The sequence below is a fragment of the Zonotrichia albicollis genome, chromosome 31, assembly GCF_047830755.1.
Source record: "Zonotrichia albicollis isolate bZonAlb1 chromosome 31, bZonAlb1.hap1, whole genome shotgun sequence".
Classification (NCBI taxonomy): Eukaryota; Metazoa; Chordata; class Aves; order Passeriformes; family Passerellidae; genus Zonotrichia; species Zonotrichia albicollis.
Window position 1 is genome coordinate 4,429,613 of NC_133849.1, and position 23,120 is coordinate 4,452,732.

Consider the following 23,120-nt stretch of genomic DNA (forward strand, 5'->3'; position numbering starts at 1 on the left):
CCCAGCAGTGTTCATTTGCATTTCTAAAGCTCCTCTGCAGGCTGCCTGGAATGGAGCTTCTCTTCCTGCTGCTGGGCAATGTTGATGTTTTGTTGCTGGTCGTTATCTCTGTGGGTGTCTTTTGTGCTGTTCCCAGTCTGTTCAGGTGTTAAACTCATCTCCATTTAGCAGTGTAAGACCCTTTAAAAACAACCTTTAAAATTCATTTCCCCAGTGCAAAGAAAACCAAGCCTGAGTAGAGAAATAAGGTTTAAAAGTACCGAAATCGGTACATTTTGCAGCAGTGCAATGGCAGGCAGGCCAGAGTGTGGGTGTGAGTGAGCCCCAGAGTGGAATTGTGCCCTGGTGTTCCCCAGCAGCTGTGGCAGTGCAGGCCCAGGCAGCGCTGAAGCTGCAGCAGTGGCAGCAAGGCTTGGCCCCAGTGGCTGGAGATGGCAGAGGAGGGTGGCCAGGATTGCAGAGGATTCCAGGCGAGGATCTGTGGGCAGGCGCAGGGGCTTGGCCCGCTGTGGAGCCCTGGCTGCTGCTGCGTTGCCTTCAGGGCAGGCTCAGGGGCGGCCTCCCATCTTCCTGCTGCAGGCGGGAAGTGCAAATCTCCGGGGCTTCAGAGCCCTTGAGGCCAGGCTGAGGGGTCCCCCCGTGTTGAGCTGTGCTGGCGGCTGTTTCTGGCCTCAGGGACACTTGGCATGGGCCCCTTGGCCACCAGTGGTGCTGCTCTGCACTCCTTAGGCAGGAGCCGATGTCCTGGCTGGGTGTTGGCAGCAGCAAAGTGCCAGGGCAGGCTCTGTGCCCGCCCAGCTTGCTGTGGGAGAATATCCCTTGATATCTGCTGCAGTGGTTGCTGAAGCAGTGAGAATTGCTTTTGCCCCCCTGTTAGGTGCCATGGTGTCAGCAGAAGATATTGAAGCCTTCCTGCTCAGGGCATTTCAGTGCCAGGCTCTCACAGGCACCCAGAGCTGCGCGGGTTGAGCTGAGCATGGGGTGGTGACCTGCGCTGTGTCTGATTCCCCTTCCTTCCCTCCCCTGGAACAGGGTGTTGCTTTTAGACACCACTTGTCCTGGTTGCTTCAGAGTGCTTTGGAGAGGCTCCATAGCTAATTTTCCCTCTTTCCCTGGGGCTGCCCACATTTCTGGGTTCACCTCAGAATAGGCCTGACCAGACATTTGACACAGAGGTAGTTTTTTGTTCCGAGTTTAGTGATTCAATCTCTTCCCAGGAAATCATTACAGCAATTAGGAATAAATAAAAATTCATGCATTTCAAATCCATCTCCCAGATCTACTATTAGTGGTTGAGTAAAACCATACATCTTTCCCACTTTTCCCACTTATCCCCTCTGTAATCACACATATTTTTAGCATTTTTCCCCCTTCGATCTAAGATTCAGAGTTAATTGAGAGGCCGCTGTGTCCATCAGGAAATGCCTCCTCTCAATGCAGACCCACCCTGAATGTTCTCAAGGGCTGCAGTGTGGAGGGTCCCTGGTGTGATGGGAGCTGTGCCAGCCCTGGCAATCCATGTGCATCAAGGGGTGGACTTGCTGGTGCTGAGGGTGCTGCTGTCTGTGCTTGCAGTGTCCTTGTGCCCTGCAGCTGGAGCCCTGGTTCCTTGCCAGGGGCTGTTTGGGTGGGCTCTCCCCTTCCGAGGAGGGCAATGCCTGTGGCAGGTGCTTGTGGCCGAGCCGTGCCCTGGGTGCTGGGGCCCCCTTGGGCCCTGGGGTTGATCCCTCGGGGGCTGTAGGAACTGTGCCCTGGCCTTTGCCTTCAGCTTGGCCTTTTGCTGCTCCCTTCTTGCACTCACCTGCTGTGCCTTTGTGCCCAAGTGCTGCAGGGCCTTCTTGTGCTCCTCCTGCAGCCCCCTCAGTGCCTGTGGGTGCTTGTCTTGCTTTACAAGAGAGGTGTCTGCTCGGGAAGGCAGAAAAAGCCTCCCTTGGAATGGAGAATGCAAACCTCCTCCCTCTTAATTTTAAGACTAATGAAATGAAGGGGCTCTCAGGCAAAGATAGGGGAATGGGAATACCAGTTCTTTACTAGTGTGTATAATAAAGCAAACAAACAGCAACAGCTGCGGCACTGACAGCAAACAGAGCCCGGAGCCAGTCCCGGCCTTTGGGCTGCGGCGCTTTCCCCTTGGGTGCAGTTCCGGGCACGGCCGGCAGGGGCGCTGGTGGCTCCCGCGGGGCGGGGCAGCGCATCCCTCCCATGGGAACCTCTGTGAACGGAAATAGAGCAATCCCTTCATCTAACTCTTTCACTTTTTTACTTTCTATGGCCTTTCTCCCGTGTTTTGGGAAAGAATTTGGAGAGGGCTGTCTTTTAACTGCGCTCCTAGTGTTTTGATAAGGTGCTTTCTGTAGAGAGAGAGAGTTTCCCTGAACAGCCGGAGCTGTCGTTACCAAGGGGACGTAACTCAGAGCAGGACGGGGTCAGGGGAGGATATCCCGCCGAGGCTCGGTGGGAGTGTGGGCAGGGTCTGCTGCCGGAATCGGCAGAGGGGGATGTTCCCGTGGAGCCCGAGGCGGAGCGTGGGCAGCCCCCAGATGGCTGATGGCGGCTGATCCAGCAGCTCCCGGCAGAGCAAAGGCAGGTGGGAGAGCCCGGCAGCAGCGGCGGTGCCCAGCGCAGGTGGCACGGGCAGGGCAGGCGGGGATGGGATGGCTGGGACCCCCCCTGGGTGCGGTGGGCGCGGTGAGCTCGGAGCAGGCGGCAGGACAGAGCAACCCCCATCTTGGCCAGCATGGGCGGCAGAGCGGCCGCGGGCCAGGCAGTGGGAGCAGGGCACACAAATTGAGCGAGAGCGCCGGGGCAGGTGGAGCTGCCCTGGGCAGTGAGGCCGCACCTGGGATGGAAAGCGGGGCAGGCGGAGCTGAGGCGGGCAGCGAGCCGGGACCCGGGACAGGCGCCTGGGCTGCGAACGGAGGGGGCAAGACCTGCAGAGGATCCCGCTTTTTTTTTTTTTTTTTTTTCCTCTGGTGTTTCTGGTACTTTAAAGATTTTTGTTCTCCTAAAATCTCCTTTCTAACACGTGGCATATTCTCTTTCTTCTACATTAAACGATTTTTTTTACAAATAAATCTAGAGCCTAACAAACCTAAACTTCTGCTTGGATATTTTGAAATAGTCAACCAGCTAACTCATGACCTCCAAATGTTGTTTTTCTCTTCATCTTTTTATTTCTCCTTTGGCAAATTAATCATCTCTCAGTTACTTCCTTTGCTACTCCAAAAATGCCAGTGCACCCATACTTCCTTAAAAAATTATCACACAAAGCTTGAGTACCCCAGTGGGTTTTCTGATGCAAGTCTTCTAATATTTTCCTAGTAAGCACATTTTATTAAGTAATTGTCTTCCATCAAAAAGTTTCCATTTCCCTGATTTATCTTGTTCACTTCCTGTCTTGTTTAATTCTTTTTTCTCGGCTTCCCTAAACTTTGGAATTTCCAGCTTTTCCTCCTTTAGGGTTTTTATTAACATAACTCTTTTATCTCCAGTTTCTGCTGCATCCTTAGCTTTGTGATGTGCCCCCACTTTGCCCAGTTTGCCTCTCCTTTGGCCCGGGCCGGGTTCCCCCCGCCCGCAGCGGCTGGAGCAGCCGAGAGTCCCGCGCTGCCCATCCCGACCTGTCCCGGCTCCATCCCCGCTCCTGCCGCGGCTGCGAGGGCTGCGGGAACGGGGCAGCGAGGGTGTGGCTGCTGCTGGGGGAGGAGGAGGAGGGAGGGAAGGGCAGGGATGCAGGGAGAGGAGGAGGTGGGGTTAGGGAGGAGGAGCAGGGGGAGGGATGGAAGAGGAGGGATGAAGGCAGAGAGAGAGCAGTGGTGGAAGGAGCAGAAGGAGGTGGTGTTATCGAGGAGGAGGAGGAGAAGGGATGGAAGGGGAGGGATGTAAGACGAGAAGGAGGTGGGGATAAGACACAGCGGGAAGAGGATGGGGGATGGAAGGGGAGGAGTTGGGGGGAAGAGGAGGGAGAAAGGCCGATCGAGGCTGAGCTGCGGGAACCACGCGGTCGATCCCTGCCTGAATTTGCAGCCCCCACCTGTGGGATCATCGCCCCCCCCCAATCGCGCTGGTGAGCGGGGTGGAGGAGCTGGGCCCGGATATCCCTGGGGGTCCCTGGGTTGGGCTTTTTGGGGTTGTTTGGAGAATGAAGAAGTCCAAGTCTGAGCGGAAAAGGCCCCTTGGGGGGACATCGGGGGTGGCGGTGGCGGCTGCTGGCAGAGGCAGCCTGGAGGAGCAGAGCCCTGTGTCCCCCAGGAGCCCAAAGCGGGGAGCGACACCATTGGTGGGAGCCTGAAGAGCCTGGAGAGGGGCAGGGGGGACTCCTTGGAGCTGCTGCAGCCCAAAGCAGAGAATGAGGGGAGAAGGGAGCCCTGGAGCCCAAACAGCCCCGGCATCCCGAAATGGGGAGAGCGAAGTGGGGGGAGCTTCTGGCATTGCTGGGACTGCCAGCAGCCTGGGCAGGGCGGGCACCGAGGAGAAGGGCGACCCCCAATCCAAGCGTGACTCCCAGCAGGTGGGACAGGGGGGAACCCCGGAACACCAGAGGGGAGGAACCAGGGACGGGGAACTCCTGGGAGGCTTTTTCAGGGCTGAATCTGGGTGTTTGGGAGGTTTTTCTGGAGCTGAGGTGGCCGGTGACTTGTAGAGATGAACTTGGGCAGAGGGACCTTCAAACTCAATGTGTGTTGGGGAAGGTGAAAGAGGAAAGACTTATAAATACGATTGTCTTGCAAAAGATTTTGAGAATATAGAAAGTATAAGGCAGACTGAAATGAAAGCAAGCTCTGAGATACCTCACTTAGTGAACAACTGGAAAACAATGTTGTGGCCCACTGAAGGTAATCCCCTTTTGATGAAACAATTCCCTCTGCTTGCAGACAGATCCAAGGGTCAAAGCAGACCCTACTGGCTCAGCAGAAGTGGTCCAAAGAGGGGTTTTTAGGGCGTAGAATGTAACACTGTGTGGTGATATAATGATTCTTACACGCTCTATGTAAATTCTGTAGGATTTGTATGTTGTACTAGACTGGTTGATGAGAAGTAAAATATTCAACACAGAAGAAAATTTTTGTTTTGTAATGGGAATGTTACTCTCTTATGCTCTTGCCTGTCTTCGTCTTTAACCCTGTCCCCCTCTCTACCCCTCTCTTCTCTCGGGCCTGCTCCGAGCTGTGCCTGGCAGCTCCAAGCAGGGCCCTGCACCCAGGCCCTTTGCAATAAACCGCAAGTTCCACGCCCTGGCTGCAGAGCTCTCTCGTCTCCGTCCGTCCCGACCATCCTACACCTGACACTCCTACAAACGCTCTCATCCCTTGTTTTCCCTAAACCAGGATTTCCCATTGCCAAGGCCTGGGAGGCTGCGAGGAAGAGGAAGATGCCCCGGGACACTGAGGCAGGTGAGGAGGAAGTCAGTGCCCCTTTCCCCTCTGTGCTGCTCCATCTCCCAGCCCAGCACGGCCCCGGCTGCAGCTCAGCCCTGGGGGATCTCCTTGCCCTTGCCTGTGGCACGGAGGCAAATCCCATCCTGTCCTTGTCCTTCCTCCCCCAGAGCAGGAGCTGAGCATGGAGAGCAGGGAGGACAAATGCCCGCGGCAGAACCTGGTGGAAGAGGCCGTTTTGAGCGGCTCCACGGCGCAGGAAGACAACGGGGAGGAAAAGCCCCGGAGATGCCGCACGAGGAGGGGCTGCAAACGCAGCCGGCGGGGATCTGAGGAGGAAAGAGCCAGCCTGGGCCGGGAAGGCGTCCGGAGACGGAGCCAGAGCTCGGAGCTGGTGCTCCATGAGCAGCTCCATGGTGGGGAGAAGCCCCACACGTGCGAGGAGTGTGGGAAGAGCTTCAGGTGGAACTCTGAACTGATCAAGCACCAGAGGATCCACACTGGGGAGAAGCCCTACCAATGTGGAGAGTGTGGGAAGAGCTTCAGCCGGAGCTCCATCCTGATTGTGCACCAGAGGATCCACACTGGGGAGAAGCCCTACGAGTGTGGGGAGTGTGGGAAGAGCTTCACAGAGAGCTCCAGCCTGATTGTGCATCAGAGGATCCACACTGGGGAGAGGCCGTACAAGTGTTCCGAGTGTGGGATGTGCTTCAGCCAGAGCTCCAACCTGATCATGCACCAGAGGACCCACACTACTGAGAGGCCCCATGAGTGTTCCAAGTGTGGGAAGAGGTTTAAGACCAGCTTCATTCTTCTCCGGCACTATCGGATTCACAGAGAGGAGAGGACCTTCCAGTGCCCCGACTGCGGGAAGGGGTTCAAGCAGAATTCCACCCTCGTCAAGCACCAGCGCATCCACTCTGGAGAGAGGCCCTACGAGTGTCCCCAGTGTGGGAAGAGCTTCTCACAGAGCTCTAACTTGACCCGACACCAACGGAGGCACCGGTAAGGGAAGCCCTGCGAGTGCCCCGAGTGTGGGCAGAGCTTCGTGCGCTGCTCCAGCTCCATCCCCCACTGGAGGAGGCACTTTGGGCACAGCCCTGGTCACTCACATTCCCTGTGATTCATGTTGGGAACACACCTGGCTGCTTCGGCTTTTGGTTTGGCCTTAATTTTCCTCTGCTTCACCTTCATCCTTATAAACACCCAAAACTGGGTGAAATGAATGAAATTCATCGAATATATCTGAAGTTCCATAATTTCTCAGTTGTTTTAGAGGGAATTTAGTATTTGTGGACACGTTCTGTGTGGAGTGGTGCTGTTACTAAGAGGCAGGAATTTGATCTCACCCTTCTTGTGTTGCTGAGAACTCCTCCCCTGTCCCAAACCCCAATTCCACCCTTTGGATACCCTATAAAAACTCCATGGCCCTGCCTTTGCCCTGTCTTTGGGGGTTAAGAAATGGATTCCCAAAGGATCAGAAATTTTCCAACTGGATTCCCAGAGGATCAGCCCTTTCCCACTGGATTCCATGAGGATCAGCCTTTTTCACTGAATTCCCAGAGGATTCTGACTCTGTCTCTGTTTCTTTCTGTTAGTATTACTGCATTTGTGTTTTCAATTTTTGCTAATAAAGTAGTTTTTTCTGCTCCTATATCTTTGCCTGAGATCCCCTTAATTTCAAAATAAATTACTATTATTATCATTATCATTAATAATAATAATAATAATAGTTGTAGTAGTAATAATAGTAATAATAATAACAGTAATCAAAGGGAGGGGGTTTACATTTTCCATTTCAGTGGAGGCTCCTGAAATGGGGAGACACCCCCAAGGCTGGGCCATGTCAAATAGGTCCTGAAAGATGTAAATTAGTTGATGTATATGCATGAGGGTCTATGAATATGCAACAGGCTGATGTAATTAAAACCAGATTAATTAAGGTGTGTCCCCAAACATAACTGGGGGGTCTTGGTGGCCATAACAACCTTTGCTCGATGCTCCTTGTCTCCCATTACATCAATCCGTTCCATATTCATGGCCTTGTTGCATATCCATGAAGTACTTTACATATTCCAGGAACAAAATTGGCTTAATCCTGTTTGGGGGTCCAACCCCCCGCCCAGCTCAATTTGGGGTGTCCCATCCTCCTCCTAGCTCAGTTTTGGGATCCCATACCCATCCCAGCTTAATTTGGGGATTCCATTCCCCTCCCACCTCAATTTGGGGGTCCCATTCCCCTCCCAGCTCAATTTTGGGGTCCCGACCCTCTTTTCCGTGCTCTCTTCTTTCCGATCGTTCCCTCAATCCCCTCCCCTGTGTTTGGTTTTGGGGGCTCCAGGCCCCTCCTGCTCCATTTTGGGGTCCTGACCCCGTTTTGGTTTAATTTGGGGTCCCCATCCCCAGGGTCACCTTTCCCCCCTCACCAAATTCCGCTCCTCGCAACTGAAGAGTCATCAGCGAGACGCGCTCTGATTGGCTGGAAATTACCCCGCGCCGTCTCTGAGTATTTACAGCAGTGAGAGGCCTTGGTGTGTGGCTGGCAAGTGATGAGTCAGAGTCGGGCCGGGCGCTGATTGGCTGAAAATCGCTGAGCGGGGCCAGTGCTCTGAGTTTGTGCCCAGGAAGTGGATCGTCATCAGTGCCGCGCGTTGTGATTGGTCGGGATCTGTTTTGTGGTGGGGACGGGAGGAACTGGGTTTTCTTGGGGTTTATTTAGGGTTTGTTTGGTGTTTATTTGGGGTCATTTATCGACTGTTTTGTGTTTATCTTTGGTTATACTTGGTTTATTTCTGTTTATTTGGGGTTATTTGGAAGTATTGGGTTTGTTTGGGTTTATTTGGGCTTATTTGGAATTATTTGAGGTTCTTGGGAGTTATGTTGTTGTATATGGGGTTTTTTAGGTGTACTTGAGATCATTTGGGTGTTTTTGGGTTTAATTTGAGTTTTTTGTTTGCTTTTTTGGGTTTATTTGGGATTTGTTTGGGTTTATTTGGGGCATTTTAAGGTATTTAGAGTTGATAAGGGGTTTTTAAGGGTTTATTTCCAGTGTTTGGGGGTTATTTAGGTTACTTGGGGTCATGTGGGGTCAAAATATCTGGGAATGTTTCTCCTGCAAAAACGGGAATTTTTCCTTAAAAATCTGAGAGTTTTTTTCCCGAAAAAACCGGGAATTTCCCTTAAAAATCTGGGACTTTTCCCAGCCAATAGCAGCGTGCCCCGCCCCAAACCATCTAATCACCACGGGTCTCCCCGCAGGAACACCGGACTCCCTATGCACCGATCTAACCAATCACTGCGCGTTTCCCCTCGGCAACTCCTGCCTTCTTTGCCTCTATGCAGCCAATCACCGTGCACTGCCCCCGCCCCTTCTCTGTCAATCACCATGCCCTATACGAAACCAACCAATTACCGGGCTTCTCCCCTAAGCAACTCCCGCCCTCCCCGCGCGTACCAGCCAATCATAGCCGAGCCCGAAGCGGTGCCCGATGACCCTGGGGTCGGGCACGGAGCGGGCGCCCCCTCCCCCCCCCCCGCCCCCTCAGGACCCCCTCAGGGACCCCCGGGAGCCGCCCCGGGCTCGGGCGGCTCCTGCGGGAGGCGCTGGAGAGAGCGGGGGAGGCGCTGGGAGAGGACGGGGGGCTCCGGGAGCTGCTGAGGAGGCGCAGGGACAGGTGAGGGGTCCTGGAGGGGTCGTGAGGGGAATTTGGGGAGGGGTCTTGAAGACGTTTGGAGGGATCTGGGGAGGGTCTGGGGCGAACCTGAGGGGGTTTTAGCGGGGTCTGGGGGTGCTGGGGAGGCTTTGGAGGGGAATTTGGGGAGGGGTCCTCGGGTTGTCACAATCCGTCCTCACTGATGGGTTTCATGATGGTTCATGGATTTGATCTCAGGGTGGAAAAAGAACCAACACGGTACAAGGGGATTTCAATGATAATCGAAACAAATGGACCTTTATTGAATGAGCACAGCAAAATGCGATAGAGGGATTAAGGGAGAGAAAAAGAGAGAGGAAGAGAGAGACAAGAGAGAAAGAGAGAGGGAATAGAGCTACCAAACGTAGAGATGAAGTCCTTTGGTCCAGTCCAGTCGAGGACCCGCCTGTTACGTCGGGGAGATCTCGAAGTCTCTCGCTAACTCAGAGGTTTTTATTATGATAACTCTATTGGAAATTGCAAGGGGGGGATACAGATACAATAAGGAATAGATGTAACAGGTAGTCCATGCTCTCAGCAGTAAGCGAGAGCCATTGTCTTCTTGGTGCAGCGGTCACAACCTGCAGGCAAACATCTCGCTTTGGTCAGCTTGCCTCCCCCACACACCTGCCCTGGGCTGGGGGTTTCAGTGCCAGTCCTTGGAAGGAGCAGAGGGGCCTTTTCACATGGGGGTTCCATGTCTCAGTCCTTGATGGAGAGGCTCCTTCCATCTCAGTCTGTCTGTCCCGGTGGTTGTAAAACAGGTGAGGGTCTTCTGTGGGGGGACCACCTGAAACTCAGGAGAAGTCCAGGCAGGCCGAGAGGTGGGACAGCATCCAAGGCTGTTGTTGCACAAAGGGCACGGTGTCCCTTCTTCTCCTTGGGCTCAGTGTAGCACACAGCAAACAACACCTGTGAGAACAATGGCTTAGCTACGCTCTCAGGTCTCAGGCACATGACTTTCTCCCTTGGAGCCAGAGATTTCAGACAGGGGGGTCTTCTCTTCAGTAGTCCCCCAATGATGATCGTGAGGCAGATGAGGGAAAATTCGGACAGACTCTCACAAGCAGAAATTGGCAGGATGTGTCTGCTTCCAGTGCTTGTCTTGGCTGTTGCTTCACAGTGCTGGCAGCATCATCAGAGGCAAACCACGTGTTCTCTCATGCCAGGCTCATCCCAATCTTCTGCACTTGCCCAGGTGCTTCCCAGGTTCACCAGGGAAAATGGCTGCTCGTGCCAGTCCATCCCCTTGCCCAGAATGCACCCGCTTGTGTTTGGGCACGAGCTGCTGGCCACAGCCAGACGGGCAGCACCCGCAGCATTGGCCATCAGAAGCTGGGCTGATGTTTTTATCCAGAGAGCAAGAAAAACAGCCAGAAGCACACAAGGCAACTTGACAGTATCTCTGTGAGAATGTCATTGTCCTGTGAAAGTCAATAGTGGATGGTGGTTTTGTGCTGCAGAAAATCACTTCTGAGCAAAAATCATTCCAGGAAGGGACAACAGCTTCTGCCTTCTGATGGATAAGTCAATTTGCCACTGCTGTCCAGGCCCATGGCCCCTCCCAGTCTAGCCAGGTTTTGGTCTGGGGGTATTTTTGGGGGTTAGTCTGGAGGCAAAGATCACACTGTCACTTGAGTAATAGTGGCATATACATTCCTGGCAATGATTCTTTCAGTCAAGTAGGTGTTCAGGGCATCCATTCCCCAGTGTGCTTTCTGGTGCTCCTCCCTTACTATTGACTACAAGAAATGGGAAGGGATTACCAGCTTCCCTTCAATGGTAGCCCGCCCTTCTTGGTTGTATGTCCCTTTTTGATCTTTGATTAGTTTTCTATCTTTCTTATTGTATTCTGGCTTACCTTCAAGGGAAATTTGTCCACCTGGAATCAGAGCTCCTTCAATAGTTACTTCACCTTTTGCTGCTTTCTTTGCCTCTCTATCCGCCAGCTCAATTCCTTCTTCCAATTCTGAGCTCACTCTCTGGTGTGCCTTAATATGCATAATTGCTGCCTTTTCAGGCAGCTGAACTGCTTCCAGCAGCCCGACTATCCCGATCATCTCTTGTGCATGTTTGATGTTCTTTCCTTGTGAGGTTGAGCAGTCTCCCCTCTCTCCAGGTGGCTCCATGTGCATGCACAACTCCAAATGCATACCATGGGTCTGTATAGATTTTATTCTCTTTCCTCCTGCCATTTCTAAGGCAAAAGGAAAAAGAATCAGTGCAATTATTTTGGTCTTCTGTGCAGAGGTGCGTGTTGGTAAGGGTCCAGATTCTGTTACCTCTCTGCAGGTAGTGACTGCATATCCAGCACGTCGCTTTCCACTGGCAACATGGCTGCTCCCTTCAGTGAACCAGGTCTCTGCACCATCCAAAGGAGTGTCCTTCAAGTCCGGCCATCTGGAGTAAGTAGCTTCAATGGTCTCCAGGCAATCGTGGTGTGCTGCTTCTCCTTGATCCCACTGAGAAAAGAAGCTGGGTTCACCAGGTTAGTGACTACAGAGTCCTTTGCCCAGCACTGACCTCATACCCCACATAGATTATTTTCTGTTTCACTGCCTCTGCCTTTTTTTTTTCTTTTTTTTTTTATACTCTGTATCTTTGGAGCCTGAGGAAATTCAAAAGGCTCACGGTCCAGGCCACACATGCTTCCCTTGTCTGAGTGGATATCAAGAGATTATCCACATACTGTAATAGCCTTCCTTCTTCTTGTGGAGCTTCCCGGGACTCTAGGTCTTTTGGAAGTTGTTCTCCAAACAGAGCAGGGGAATTTTGAAGCCTTGAAGGCCTTGAGGCCTTCACAATCTATGTGAGCTGGGTTTTGCGCCTGCTTTTAGGGTTTTCTCATTTGAATGCAAAAATTTTCTGATTGGCTTCATGAATAGGGAGGCAAAAGAAGGCCTCTTTCAGATCTAAAACAGTAAATTAGGGTAGCTCAGATGCCAAACACGTTAGTAGGGTGTATGGGTTTGCCACAAGGTGTACTGCCTGACCCTAGCCCATTGTTTTCCTTAACTTGGTTAAGGAAAGGTGCATTCTCTGCCCTCCCTGCTATGTTAGAGGCCCATACGCCAGGAAACATTGGATCCATTATTTTCTTGTTAATTTCATCCTTATTTTCAATTTCACTTTCACTAATTGTTAAAATTAAGCTCAACATATCTCCATATTCTTGATCCTTTACCTCTAAAATAATCTCTCCATCTTTAAATGTGATCTTTGCTTCCAGCTGCTCCAACAAGTCCCTACTCAACAGAGCCTTGGGAGAGTTGGGCACATAAAAAAAATTATGAATATTTTGATGGTTTGCAAAATACGATTTTTCAGATTGGCCAGTTGCCCCCTTACCATAACATAATCATCTGTTACAGGCATTGAGGCTTTATTTAACACTAAGTTTGCTGCCCCCGTGTCTACTAAAAATTCCATTCTCTTAACTCCCATCTTTCTACCCCATCCCAACTCTTTGCCTTAATTCTAAGTGTTGGGGTATAAGATAGGCTGAACTCACTCAGCTTTAATGATTTCTGCTAGGTTTCTTAAATTATTTGAAACTCTCTTTTCTAATAATTAAAACATCCTTTTACTTCTTTGCTTCTTGTGACCGGTTGCTACTAAATTCCTTAGAGCTCTCTGAGTAGCCTTGGTTTTCCTTAGAATAACATAAATTATAAAGTACCTGTCTTGGTTTCTTCCACCTAAACTCTGCTTTACAAAATCTCATTCTTTCCCAGTTCTCTTCCCGCACAATCTAATTCAAGCATTGTTTCTACTGACACTCACTTTGCTGCCTTGCAAAAAGCTGTGCCTGTTACAGCAAAAACTCTGATATGCCCACAAACACAGACACAGACACAGACACACACACCCTGCATCTCAAATTCAGGGCTTAGGTTGTTGTGGGAGGGGAATTCCTCAAATTCCTTTAATTTGTTTTATCCCAGTTAAACATAAATCACCATACTGCAGTTTTTCTGTGTTAAATGCTACACTTGTTGCAAACAAAATCCTAAAATCTCCACAAACACAAGCCTACAATACCACAATCAAATTACCACAATGTGGGGGAGGAACCACACAAACTCACTGGGAAGGGGCATCTCTTAAGAGTGCCCACTTTTCTCGACACAACCCAAAATACAACATTTCATCATCTACCCACATCAGCTTATCAGCTTTTCCTGGTCCTCATACACTCTGGACACAATCAAATTAACAGCACACAGTAAAATTCCAGGGACCAAGTCCAAACTGCGGGGGCAGAGAAATCCCCTCCAGCCGTGGTTAAAACGTGCACAATCTACACAAATCACACATCATCACCTTTAAACAGAATAAATTAATAAATGTCCTCACCCACGTTTCTCCACTTGTTCCACTACTCCACGGGGTGTTCCCTGCCCTCACAGCCTGCCCCAGCCAGTGCTCTGGGCCTCACCTGGCTGCTTCAGACACGGGTAGAACTGCCCCCGCACGCCATGGATACACTCACTCACTCACTCAGTCTGTTTTATACACCACACACTGACACGATTACAAACACGCTAACATTAACCACACAATGCATTAGCCATACAATGTCAGGACACCACAAGCACACAAAGTTCGGGTTCACTCGGCTCTCCCCAGAGTCGCTAGCAGCCGCTCCATTGAACAATGAACCCGTTCCCAGTCGTGCTATCAACCGGGAACCTCTGCCGCTGACCGTGCTCCTGGTCGATGGCTGCCTGCAAGCACAGGGACGAGGCTGTGCACTCAGATGTCTCTGAGTGACTTATCAGCAGCCCTATCTCCCCAGGGCCCTCTGACAGACATACCGCGTATCTGCACAGCAGCAGGTCATTGTCTGTATCCGCAGGAGGCAAGCCGAGATGGAGCAGAGCTCCTCCAGGAAAATCCCAGGGAGCGCCCAGGAGTCCGTCCTGCCTTCCGCCCCTGCAGGGACAGTCAATCTCCTGGCTGGCTCGCCAAAATGATTAGTGGAAAAAAAGGAGAAACTCCAGTACTTTGTACAAAGTCGTAAAGTCAGTATGTTTAGCACTGGACGCATGTGGGAATCGTTGTTTCCCCCTAAAGGACACGTGCACCCCAGAGAATTCCCCCTTGCTTATACATATGCATATAGTCTCATTCATATTCATTTTACAGATTTCACATTACAAGCTGCAATTAGTTTTTATCAGTCCTTGCCTTTTGTGCAGAGACTCTCTAGTCAGCCTCAGCCTTTGGCCCTGACAATGGGGCCTCCGCTTATCTTGGGAGTTTGAATTCCTTCTCTTGGTCGAGGCCATTCTGTGAGCACAAGATTTTTTCTTTGATTTTTTTCCTCTCTTGTGAGAACAGGGAGTCTTAAGCACAGATAAACAAGTTACAGGCTCGGAACAGCACTTTTCACCTAAATCCAAAAATGCATTTCTATCCTGTTAAATTTCTACTTTGTCTCACCCATCCAAGGAAATATGTGCTCTGACTCCATGATTTAAAGGCTGAATGGATGCTTTATTCTATACCATATTATACTATATTACACTATTGCTATACTAAATCTATACTAAATTACATACTAAAAATACCCTCTGACCCTTTACAGACAGTCACGACCCAGCTTTGACCTAATTGGTCAATCTGTTGCCCGATTGATAAAGGACACAAAACTTGGATAAGTTTTGTGCGGTGCTTTATTAAAGGGCCCGGGAGCCTGCGGACTAGCGTCCCCAAATCAGAGCCCCAAATTTCACGTACAGGTGTTTTCCTTTTATATACATGCAATTCGTAACAAAGTCTCCAAGAAACAGTTCCCTTTGCCAAGCGACATACCCCTTGTAATACATTCCTTAGTTCACAAACGAAATCATAAATCTTCTGCTTGTCTTATTGTATGCTGCCCCCAAACCGGTTAGTCTTCTTACTTTCCTACCCTGGTTTAAATTTAAGTTCCTAAGACTACCTGCTAAGTTACACACAGAACTCAATGGCTACAAAACTGTTTTTAACAAACCAATTCACACACACAACTCATAACTAAACTGTAATAAACTATTTTGCTAAATTTCATTTCTTTTTCCAACAAATCAGTCCTAACAACCATCACCACAGTCCAATTAACAAATCACTCTCAGTAAACAATCTCAATAACACATTCCACATGTGCCAAACAACAGGTGCAGCAAGTGAGATAAGAATTGTTTTCTTCCTTTCTGAGCTTTCTCAGCCATTTCACAGCTTCCCAGGAAAAATCCTGTGAGAGAGAATTATGTCTCTATTCAAAGAAATGTGAATACCACAGGGATTTGTCCTCCCTGGTCTCCATCTGCTGCTCAGTGCCTGGGGTAAGGAAAGAAAAGGAGAGGAAGGAATGAGGAAGGAAGGACAGAAAGAGAAGAGGAAGGAGCTGTGGACAAGGAGAGGATGGGATTTGCCTCTGTGCTAGAGGGAAGGGGAAGGGATCCCACCAATTAATCACTGGCAGGGTGGTGTCAGCAGTGGAGCTGTCCTGCAGCCAGGGACAATGCTGGGCTGAGACACAGAGCAGAGGAGAGGGGGAAAGGGGCAGTGACTTCTTCCTCACCTGCCTCAGTGTCCCAGGCCATCTTCCTTTTCCTGGCAGCCTCCTCCAGCTCCATCCAGACAAAGTTTGGAATTGACAAATCCTAGACTGGGAGAAAAACAATGGGTGAGCCCTTTGTCCTGCTGCCCAAGTACAGCTCCAGAAGTAACAGCCCTGTTCACAGTCAGGCAGGCCCAGACCCTGCTCATCTCCAGCCTCCCCCACCCCTCCAGGCTGCCAGAATTGGCCTTTGCTGCTCTCCCCACTCTGATGCCAATGTCCCCCCACAACTGATACCACCTCCCCAGCCAGTACAGACAGTTTGCCACAGGAACCCTGCCCAAGTCTCCAAAGGGGCATCTGCATCTCACCCTTGGGGACCTGCAAGATCCAAACATCCCCTACCCTGCAAACAAATCCTCCCAGAGGCCCCCCCTAGTGTATTTGGGGCAAACTTCCCCCTCCCCGCTCACCTGTGGGATCTGGGGGATTGATGCTGCCAGGGCCAGGGGAGCTGCAGACTCAGCAGGCAGGCGGGAAAAGCGTGGTTCTGCTGGGGCTCCTCCTCTTCCTCCTCACGTTCCTGCTCCTCCTTTTCTCCATCCTCCACCTCCTCCTCTCCTTCCTCTTCCTACTGCATTCCATCCCTGCCCATTCCAGATCCCACATTTCCCCCCCATGGCTGCAGCATCACCAGCATTTGGGTGGAGGGAACCCCCCACGAGGCCCCCCATGGTTGGGCAGGGGGCTTGGGGACCCACCCAGTGCAGATCCTTTTCCCCCCCCCGAGCCCCAGGGAATCACTCAAGGAATCGAATGATGGGGACACAAAGGGATCCCCATGGAACCGCTCTTTTTCTGTTCCATCCCCACCATTCCCTTCCCTCACTCATAATTCCTCCAACCCAAAGACCCCTCCCAACTCAATTTGGGGATCCCATCCCTCTCGCGCTCTGAATCCTCTTTCCCCTGCTCTTCCACCCCTTCTCCATTGTGCCCCCAGCCCCAGCCCTGACCCCTGTTCTTGGTTTTGGGGGATGCAGGCCCCTCCTGCTCAGTCTGGAGGGTCCCATCTCCCCTTTCCCTCTATTCTAGCAGCTCCTGGCTGCTTTTTCCTGGGAGGAATCCCTCAGTTTTGGGACTTTTCGGGTTTAGCTTATAAGTGTGACAGCTCTCTCTGGCTTTCCCCTCCCTGTTGTGGCCCCTCAACTGCCCCCGACACCCTGGGGGTGCTGGGATTTCCCTCCTGGGGACACGGATGTTCATCCCCTTCCAGGAGCCCAATGCCTGGCTGGGGCTCCAGGTCAGGGGGTCCTTGAGCAGCTGCCCCAGAACCTCCCCCAGGGTCTCCCAGCACAGCTGGAGCTGCTCAGCCCGGGGTCCCCAAAGGCCTCAGCAAGACCCAAGTTCCTCCCAGGAACCCTCAACCCCCTCAAACCCAGCATCCCCCACGTCCCCTGCAAGTTCCCCCATGGCACAGGCCGTGGCCACGTCCCCACATGTCACTGCCCATGTCCCACCAGGTCCTCACCCATGGCTGTCTCCCCATCAGGTTTCCATCCCTGTCATTGTCCCCCACATCTCCATCCATGCCTCTGTACCCCCATGTCCCCACAAATGGCCGCATCCCTGTTAATATCCATGTGTCCCCAAGTCTCTCTTCGTGTGTCCATGTCTCCTACCCTGACCACACCCAGGTCCTAGTTCAATGTCTATTTTTACCTCAGTATTGGATATTTTAAAGGGATAAAGAGAAATTAAAACAAAATCATGGCCAAAAGAAAAGGATTTCCTTGTCCATACCAGCTGAGGATCCATGTGCTTGGGTAGAAGGGAAGAACCTTTTCTGGTGGAGTTTCTATCTCACTGTCTTCAAAATCTTGGTCTTTTCCCCAGTTTTTCACCATTTGGCTACATAAGACACCCTTGGGCAATAGTGTTTATTAAACAATAAAACCTAAATATTATGAAACAATAAAACCTAAATATTATGAAACAATAAAACTTCTTGCCGCTCTAAAAGAGACACAAACTCACAAAGTCCCTCCATGGTCTGTAGGCTCACTCAGCCTCAGCCTCTTATCAGTCCCTCCGATGCTGGAAATGTCGCAGGCCAGGCCCAGCCCGGTGGGCCACAGGTGTGAGCTGCCCATGCTCTTTTGGTGTTCAGGCCAGAGCAGGTTTAAACAGGTCCAAAGAAAGGGGAAAAACCCCACAGTCCAAAGAACTTGTTTGGTTCAGCTAGATAAAACTAACTAAAAGGAAAGGAGAGCTCTGTCCCGCTGTCTGTCCATCCGCAGACAACACAGTGCAGGAGCACGAATGTGGAGGAGTGAGTGTGGTTTCTGAAAACAAACTCTGTGCTTCTTCTCTCCCCCTTTCACTCTCAGGACAAGTCTTGAAGGTGCAAAAACTTCTTATTCAGCACAAACAGAACAGACTGGGGATACAAGCACATAGTCAACCCAGAATATACCTCCAAGACCATTCAATACTCCTTGATGTCACAGGAAGATAGAATTGAATGCAAAAGATTTTATGGGGTTGAAAGTCGACAAATCTGCTTTCCCCATGGAATTCCCATTATAGGTCTGTGTCCCGGTGGATGTTCCTGCTGCTGGGTTTATCTAGGTACCCTCAGGGAACCAGGAAGATGTGGAGCCCCCCAGCCAGATGCCTTCCAACTTGGATCACCAGGACCACAGATCACCAGGGCTCTGACAAACGAGGATCACTGGGGATCATCCAACACGGATCCTCCCATGGGGGATGGAGCTGGAGCAGCACACAAAGCTCTTCCCACACTCGGGGCACTCACGAGGCTTCCCTTACTGGCGCCTCCGTTGGTGTCGGGTCAAAGTTGAGCTCAATGAGAATCTCATCTCACACTCCCCACACTCGTAGGGCCTCTCCCCGGTGTGGATGCGCCGGTGGATGGCGAGTTTGGAGTTTAGCTTGAATCCCTTCCCGCAGTCAGGGCAGCGGAAGGGCCTCTCATCGGTGTGAATCCGCTCATGTTTGAGGAGATCGGAGCTCCTGTGAAACCTCTTCCCACACTGGGGACACTTGTAGGGCTTCTCCCCAGAGTGAACACGCTGCTGGTGTTTTCTCAGGTCAGTGTGCCACCCATAGCTCTTCCCACATTCCAAGCAGGTGTAGGGCCGTTCCCCCGTGTGGATCACCTGGTGCCGAATCAGGGCCCAGCTTTCTCTGAAGCTCCTCCCACATTCCCCACACTTGTAGGGCTTTTCCCCAGTGTGGATCTTCTGGTGTTCCATCAGCTGACACTTGATGCTGAAGCTCTTCCCACACACCTCACACTCATAGGGCTTTTCCCCAGTGTGGATCCTCTCGTGTTTCCTCAGGCCAGAGCCCTGGCTGAAGCTCTTCCCACATTCCACACACTCATAGGGCTTTCCTCCTGTGTGGATCCTCTGGTGTTGCATCAGGTGGCCCCTCTGCCTGAATCTCTTCCCACATTCCCCACACTCAAAGGGCTTTTACCCAGTGTGGATCCTCTAGTGTCGGATCAGGATGGAGCTCTGGCTGAAACGCTTCCCACACTCCTCACACTCGTAGGGCCGTTCCCCAGTGTGGATCACCTGGTGCTTGATCAGGTGCAAGCTCCGACTAAAACCCTTCCCACATTCCAAGCACTTGTGGGGCTTCTCCCTGCCATGGGGCTTCTCCCCCAGCTCTGAGCTCTGGCTGGATCTCCGGCTGCCTTCCCGGCTCAGCGGGGCTCTTTCCTCCCCACAGCTCCCTGGGCTGGGTTTGCAGCCCCTCCTCATGCGGGATCTCCAGGGCTTTTCCTCCTCCTCCATCCACACACGCCCTGGGAATGAAAAATCCTGATTTGGGGAAAAGAACAAAATGAGAGCGTCTTGGACTGGGAGTTTCTACTAGCCCAAGTTCATCTCATTAACTCATTGGGCATCGTATGTCTCTAAGAACCTCCAAAACACCAAGATTCAGCACGAAAATCCTGCAAACTTCAAGACACAGATCAAAAACTCCCAAAACACCACGATTCAGAAACCCCCCCCTCCAAAATATAAAGATTCACACACCAAAAAACCCCAAAGCAACAACATTAAGCTCAATAAAGCTCAGAAACACCAAGGTCCAGCACCATGAAAATCATGGATTCCCCTTCCTGGTCACCTGCTGCATGGTGGGGGGAATGCTACTGGGGCTGGGAGGGAAGCTTCAGATACAGGGAGAAGTGGAACCTTGTGGTGCCTCCTATTTCTGCTCCTCCTCTGCATCCAGTGTCCTTGCTCTTTCTCCCACTCCTCTTTCTCCTGCTATTCCTCCTCCTGCACAATCCCACCTTCTCCACCCATGTGCAACATTTCACCCTTTTGTTCCTCAACTCTGCTTCTCCTTCCCTTCTCCTCCTGCCCCAGGCCCAGCACCCACTGCTGGCTCCCTCTTCCCCCCAAACCCACAGCATCCCATGGCAGGGGCAGGGATGGAGCTGGGGCAGGTCGGGCTAGGGCAGCGCTGGGCTCTCGGCCGCTCCCGCCCGCACTCGGTCCCCACTGCAGCCGCTCCTGCCAGGACAGCGCGGGGGGGCCCAGCCTTGGCGCTGCCCCACTCCCACCTCCCCAAATCCCCCTCGCATTTGGACAACAGGGCATGGATGGTGTTGGTGTGATGCAAAGGGATTGCGTGAAGGGGAGTGTGCAGCAATATGGTAAAGGCAAGAAGCTGCAGGAGAAATCTATGTGGGAAGGAAAAGGTTGATGGAGAAGAGGAGGAAGAGAAAAATATTGAGGATTGGGATGTTTATCAGCAGGGTCTTAGCCTCAAAACTTGTCAGCTGATCCAGATCTTTTGTATCCCTGGTTTCCAGAAGAGGAATACAAGGAGGTCAGGGTTTCAGGGGGTTTCTCTGTGGGCGGCAGCACCGGGCGCAGAGCTGCGGCACCGGGAGCACGGGCTGGGGGCCTGTGGGGAGCTGCGGGGCTGGGCCGGGGCTGTGGGGCAGCCGGGGCTCAGCGCCGGGCACTGCCTGACCCCACCAACCCCGGGCAGGGCCGGCAGCGGCCCCCGGCCCCCAGGAGGCTGCGGGACGCCCCGGCCGCTGCCCTGCCCTGTGCAGCTGCCGGCCCTGCCCGCCGGGGGGCGCCTTTGGACACTGCGGCAGGACAGGGAGCGGCTCCGGGCTATGGGCTGGGGAGGGCACCCTGAGCACAGGGAGGAGGAGCAAGGAACACCTGGGAAACGTGGATTGTACATTTTAGCATGGAGATTATCTTTTAAGGGTTTTATTAGGGTTACTGGAGATACAAATGATTTTGCAAAAAGTTCAGCAGCTTTCAGAGGATGAGCACCCACAGGCACTGAGGGGGCTGCAGGAGGGGCACAAGAAGGCCCTGCAGCACTTGGGCACAAAGGCACAGCAGGTGAGTGCAAGAAGGGAGCGGCAAAAGGCCAAGCTGAAGGCAAAGGCCAGGGCACAGTTCCTACAGCCCCCGAGGGATCAACCCCAGGGCCCAAGGGGGCCCCAGCACCCAGGGCACGGGCTCGGCTCGGCCACAAGCACCTGGCACAGGCATTGCCCTCCTCGGCAGGGGAGAGCCCACCCAAACAGCCCCTGGCAAGGAACCAGGGCTCCAGCTGCAGGGCACAAGGACACTGCAAGCACAGACAGCAGCACCCTCAGGAACAGCAAATCCACCCCTTGTTGGACATGGATTGCCAGGGCTGTCAGAGCCCCCATCACACCAGGGACCCTCCACACTGCAGCCCTTGAGAACATTCAGGGTGGGTCTGCATTGAGAGGAGGCATTTCCTGATGGACACAGGGGCCTCTCAATCCACTCGGAATTTTAGACCTTGTGCTGGGTTGACTCTATGATGCTTTTATCCCCAATCGTCTCATGCTGTTTATGTTGAATAGTAAGTTTTGTACCTTTAAGAGTGTTCCAGAGAGTGAAGGCGGGAAGAGAAGAAGCACGCAGTTTTGTTTTCAGACACTGCACTCCTCCTCCACATTCCTGCTCCTGGCCTGTGTTGTCTGTGGATGAACAGACAGTGGGACAGAGCTCTTCTTTTTCTTTTTAGTTAGTTTTAGCTAGCTGAGGCAAAGAAGTTCCCAGGACTGTTTTTTTTTCCTTTTTCTTTCGACCTCTTGAAACTGCTCTGGACTGAACACCCAGGAGATCGCCGGCAGCTGCAGTTGTGGCCCACCGGACCAGGCCTGGCCTGTGACAATTCCAGCACCGGAAGGACTGATCAGAGACTGAATAAGCTGAGCTTCAACCCGGGGTTTTCTCAGTTTATAATCTCTTTTAGAGTGGCAAGGGGTCTCATTGTTTGATATTGTTTTGGTTTTATTGTTTAATAAACAGGTTTTTTTCTCCCTTCTCCAAGGAGTTATTTTTTCCTCCCAGACCAGTTGGGGGGAGGGGCCGATTGGATCTGCTTTTCTCACTGGAGCTCCTTTGGGGGATTCTTCCCCAAATTTGCTCTAAACCTGGACAAATACATGAATTGGCGCCCAACGTGGGGCTGGAAACGTTGGAAAAAAGCTCTATTACTTGTGTGTTTGTTGTTAAAGCAGTTAGTAGCCATGCTGCTGGAACCCCTGATGTCTCTGGGTGTGAAAGCCTTTGTATGGCTCTGGGCTCTACACCTTTTTGAGGTTTCAATACCTTTCTTGTCACTAGGATTATTGTTTTTAACAAGTAATTTTTTACGGTAGAGGGGTACGGATTGGAATAGCTGTTGTGCTGGCCTTGGTGATAATGATTTATAAAGCGTTTACAAAGATACTGGCGTCTGTTTACAATATGTATGGTTTATGGTTTCTTCATCCTACCCTACATCCCTGCAGTATATTGATGACATCATTGTGTGGGGGAAGACAGCAGCAGAGGTGTTAGAGAAAAGGGAGAAGATCATCCAGATTCTCCTGAAAGCCAGCTTTGCCATCAAGAAGAGCAAAGTCAAGGGACCTGCTCAAGAGATCCCGTTTCTGGAAGTGAAGTGGCAAGACGGACGGCATCAGATTCCCACCAATGTCATCAACAAGATCACAGCAAAGTCTCCACCCACCAATAAGAAGGAGACACAAGCTTTCTTAGGTGCCATAGGCTTTTGGAGAATGCATATTCCTGAGTACAGTCAGATTGTGAGCCCTCTCTACCTGGTCACCCGTAAGAAGAACACTTTCCACTGGGGCCCTGAGCAGCAACAAGCCTTTGCACAGATCAAGCAGGAGATTGCTCATGCAGTTGCCCTTGGCCCAGTCAGGACAGGACCAGAGGTGAAGAACGTGCTCTACTCTGCAGCCAGGAACCATGGCTTTGTCCTGCAGCCTTTGGCAGAAGGTGCCTGGGGAGACTCGAGGCCGACCACTGGGATTTTGGAGTCGAAGCTACAGAGGGTGAGAAGCCAACTACACTCCCACAGAGAAGGAAATCTTGGCTGCCTGTGAAAGAGTCCAGGCTGCCTCAGAGGTGATTGGCACGGAAGTACAACTCCTCCTGGCACCCC

General features: G+C 51.9%; 1 protein-coding gene and 2 pseudogenes across 1 annotated transcript in view; 2 read left to right on the forward strand and 1 right to left on the reverse strand.

Annotated features, from left to right (window-relative positions):
- LOC141725878 (uncharacterized) overlaps positions 1-23,120 on the forward strand; it is a 135,199-nt gene that overhangs the window by 4,258 nt on the left and 107,821 nt on the right. Inside the window, exon 2 of the mRNA XM_074530040.1 lies at positions 5,328-5,393. Within this exon, the coding sequence (XP_074386141.1) occupies positions 5,372-5,393 (22 nt within the window). The 5' untranslated portion in view covers positions 5,328-5,371. The remainder of the gene's footprint in view (positions 1-5,327; positions 5,394-23,120) is intronic.
- Positions 5,414-23,120, forward strand: part of LOC141725820 (uncharacterized) — a 62,244-nt pseudogene continuing 44,537 nt past the window's right edge.
- LOC141725900 (uncharacterized) overlaps positions 17,112-23,120 on the reverse strand; it is a 215,890-nt pseudogene continuing 209,881 nt past the window's right edge.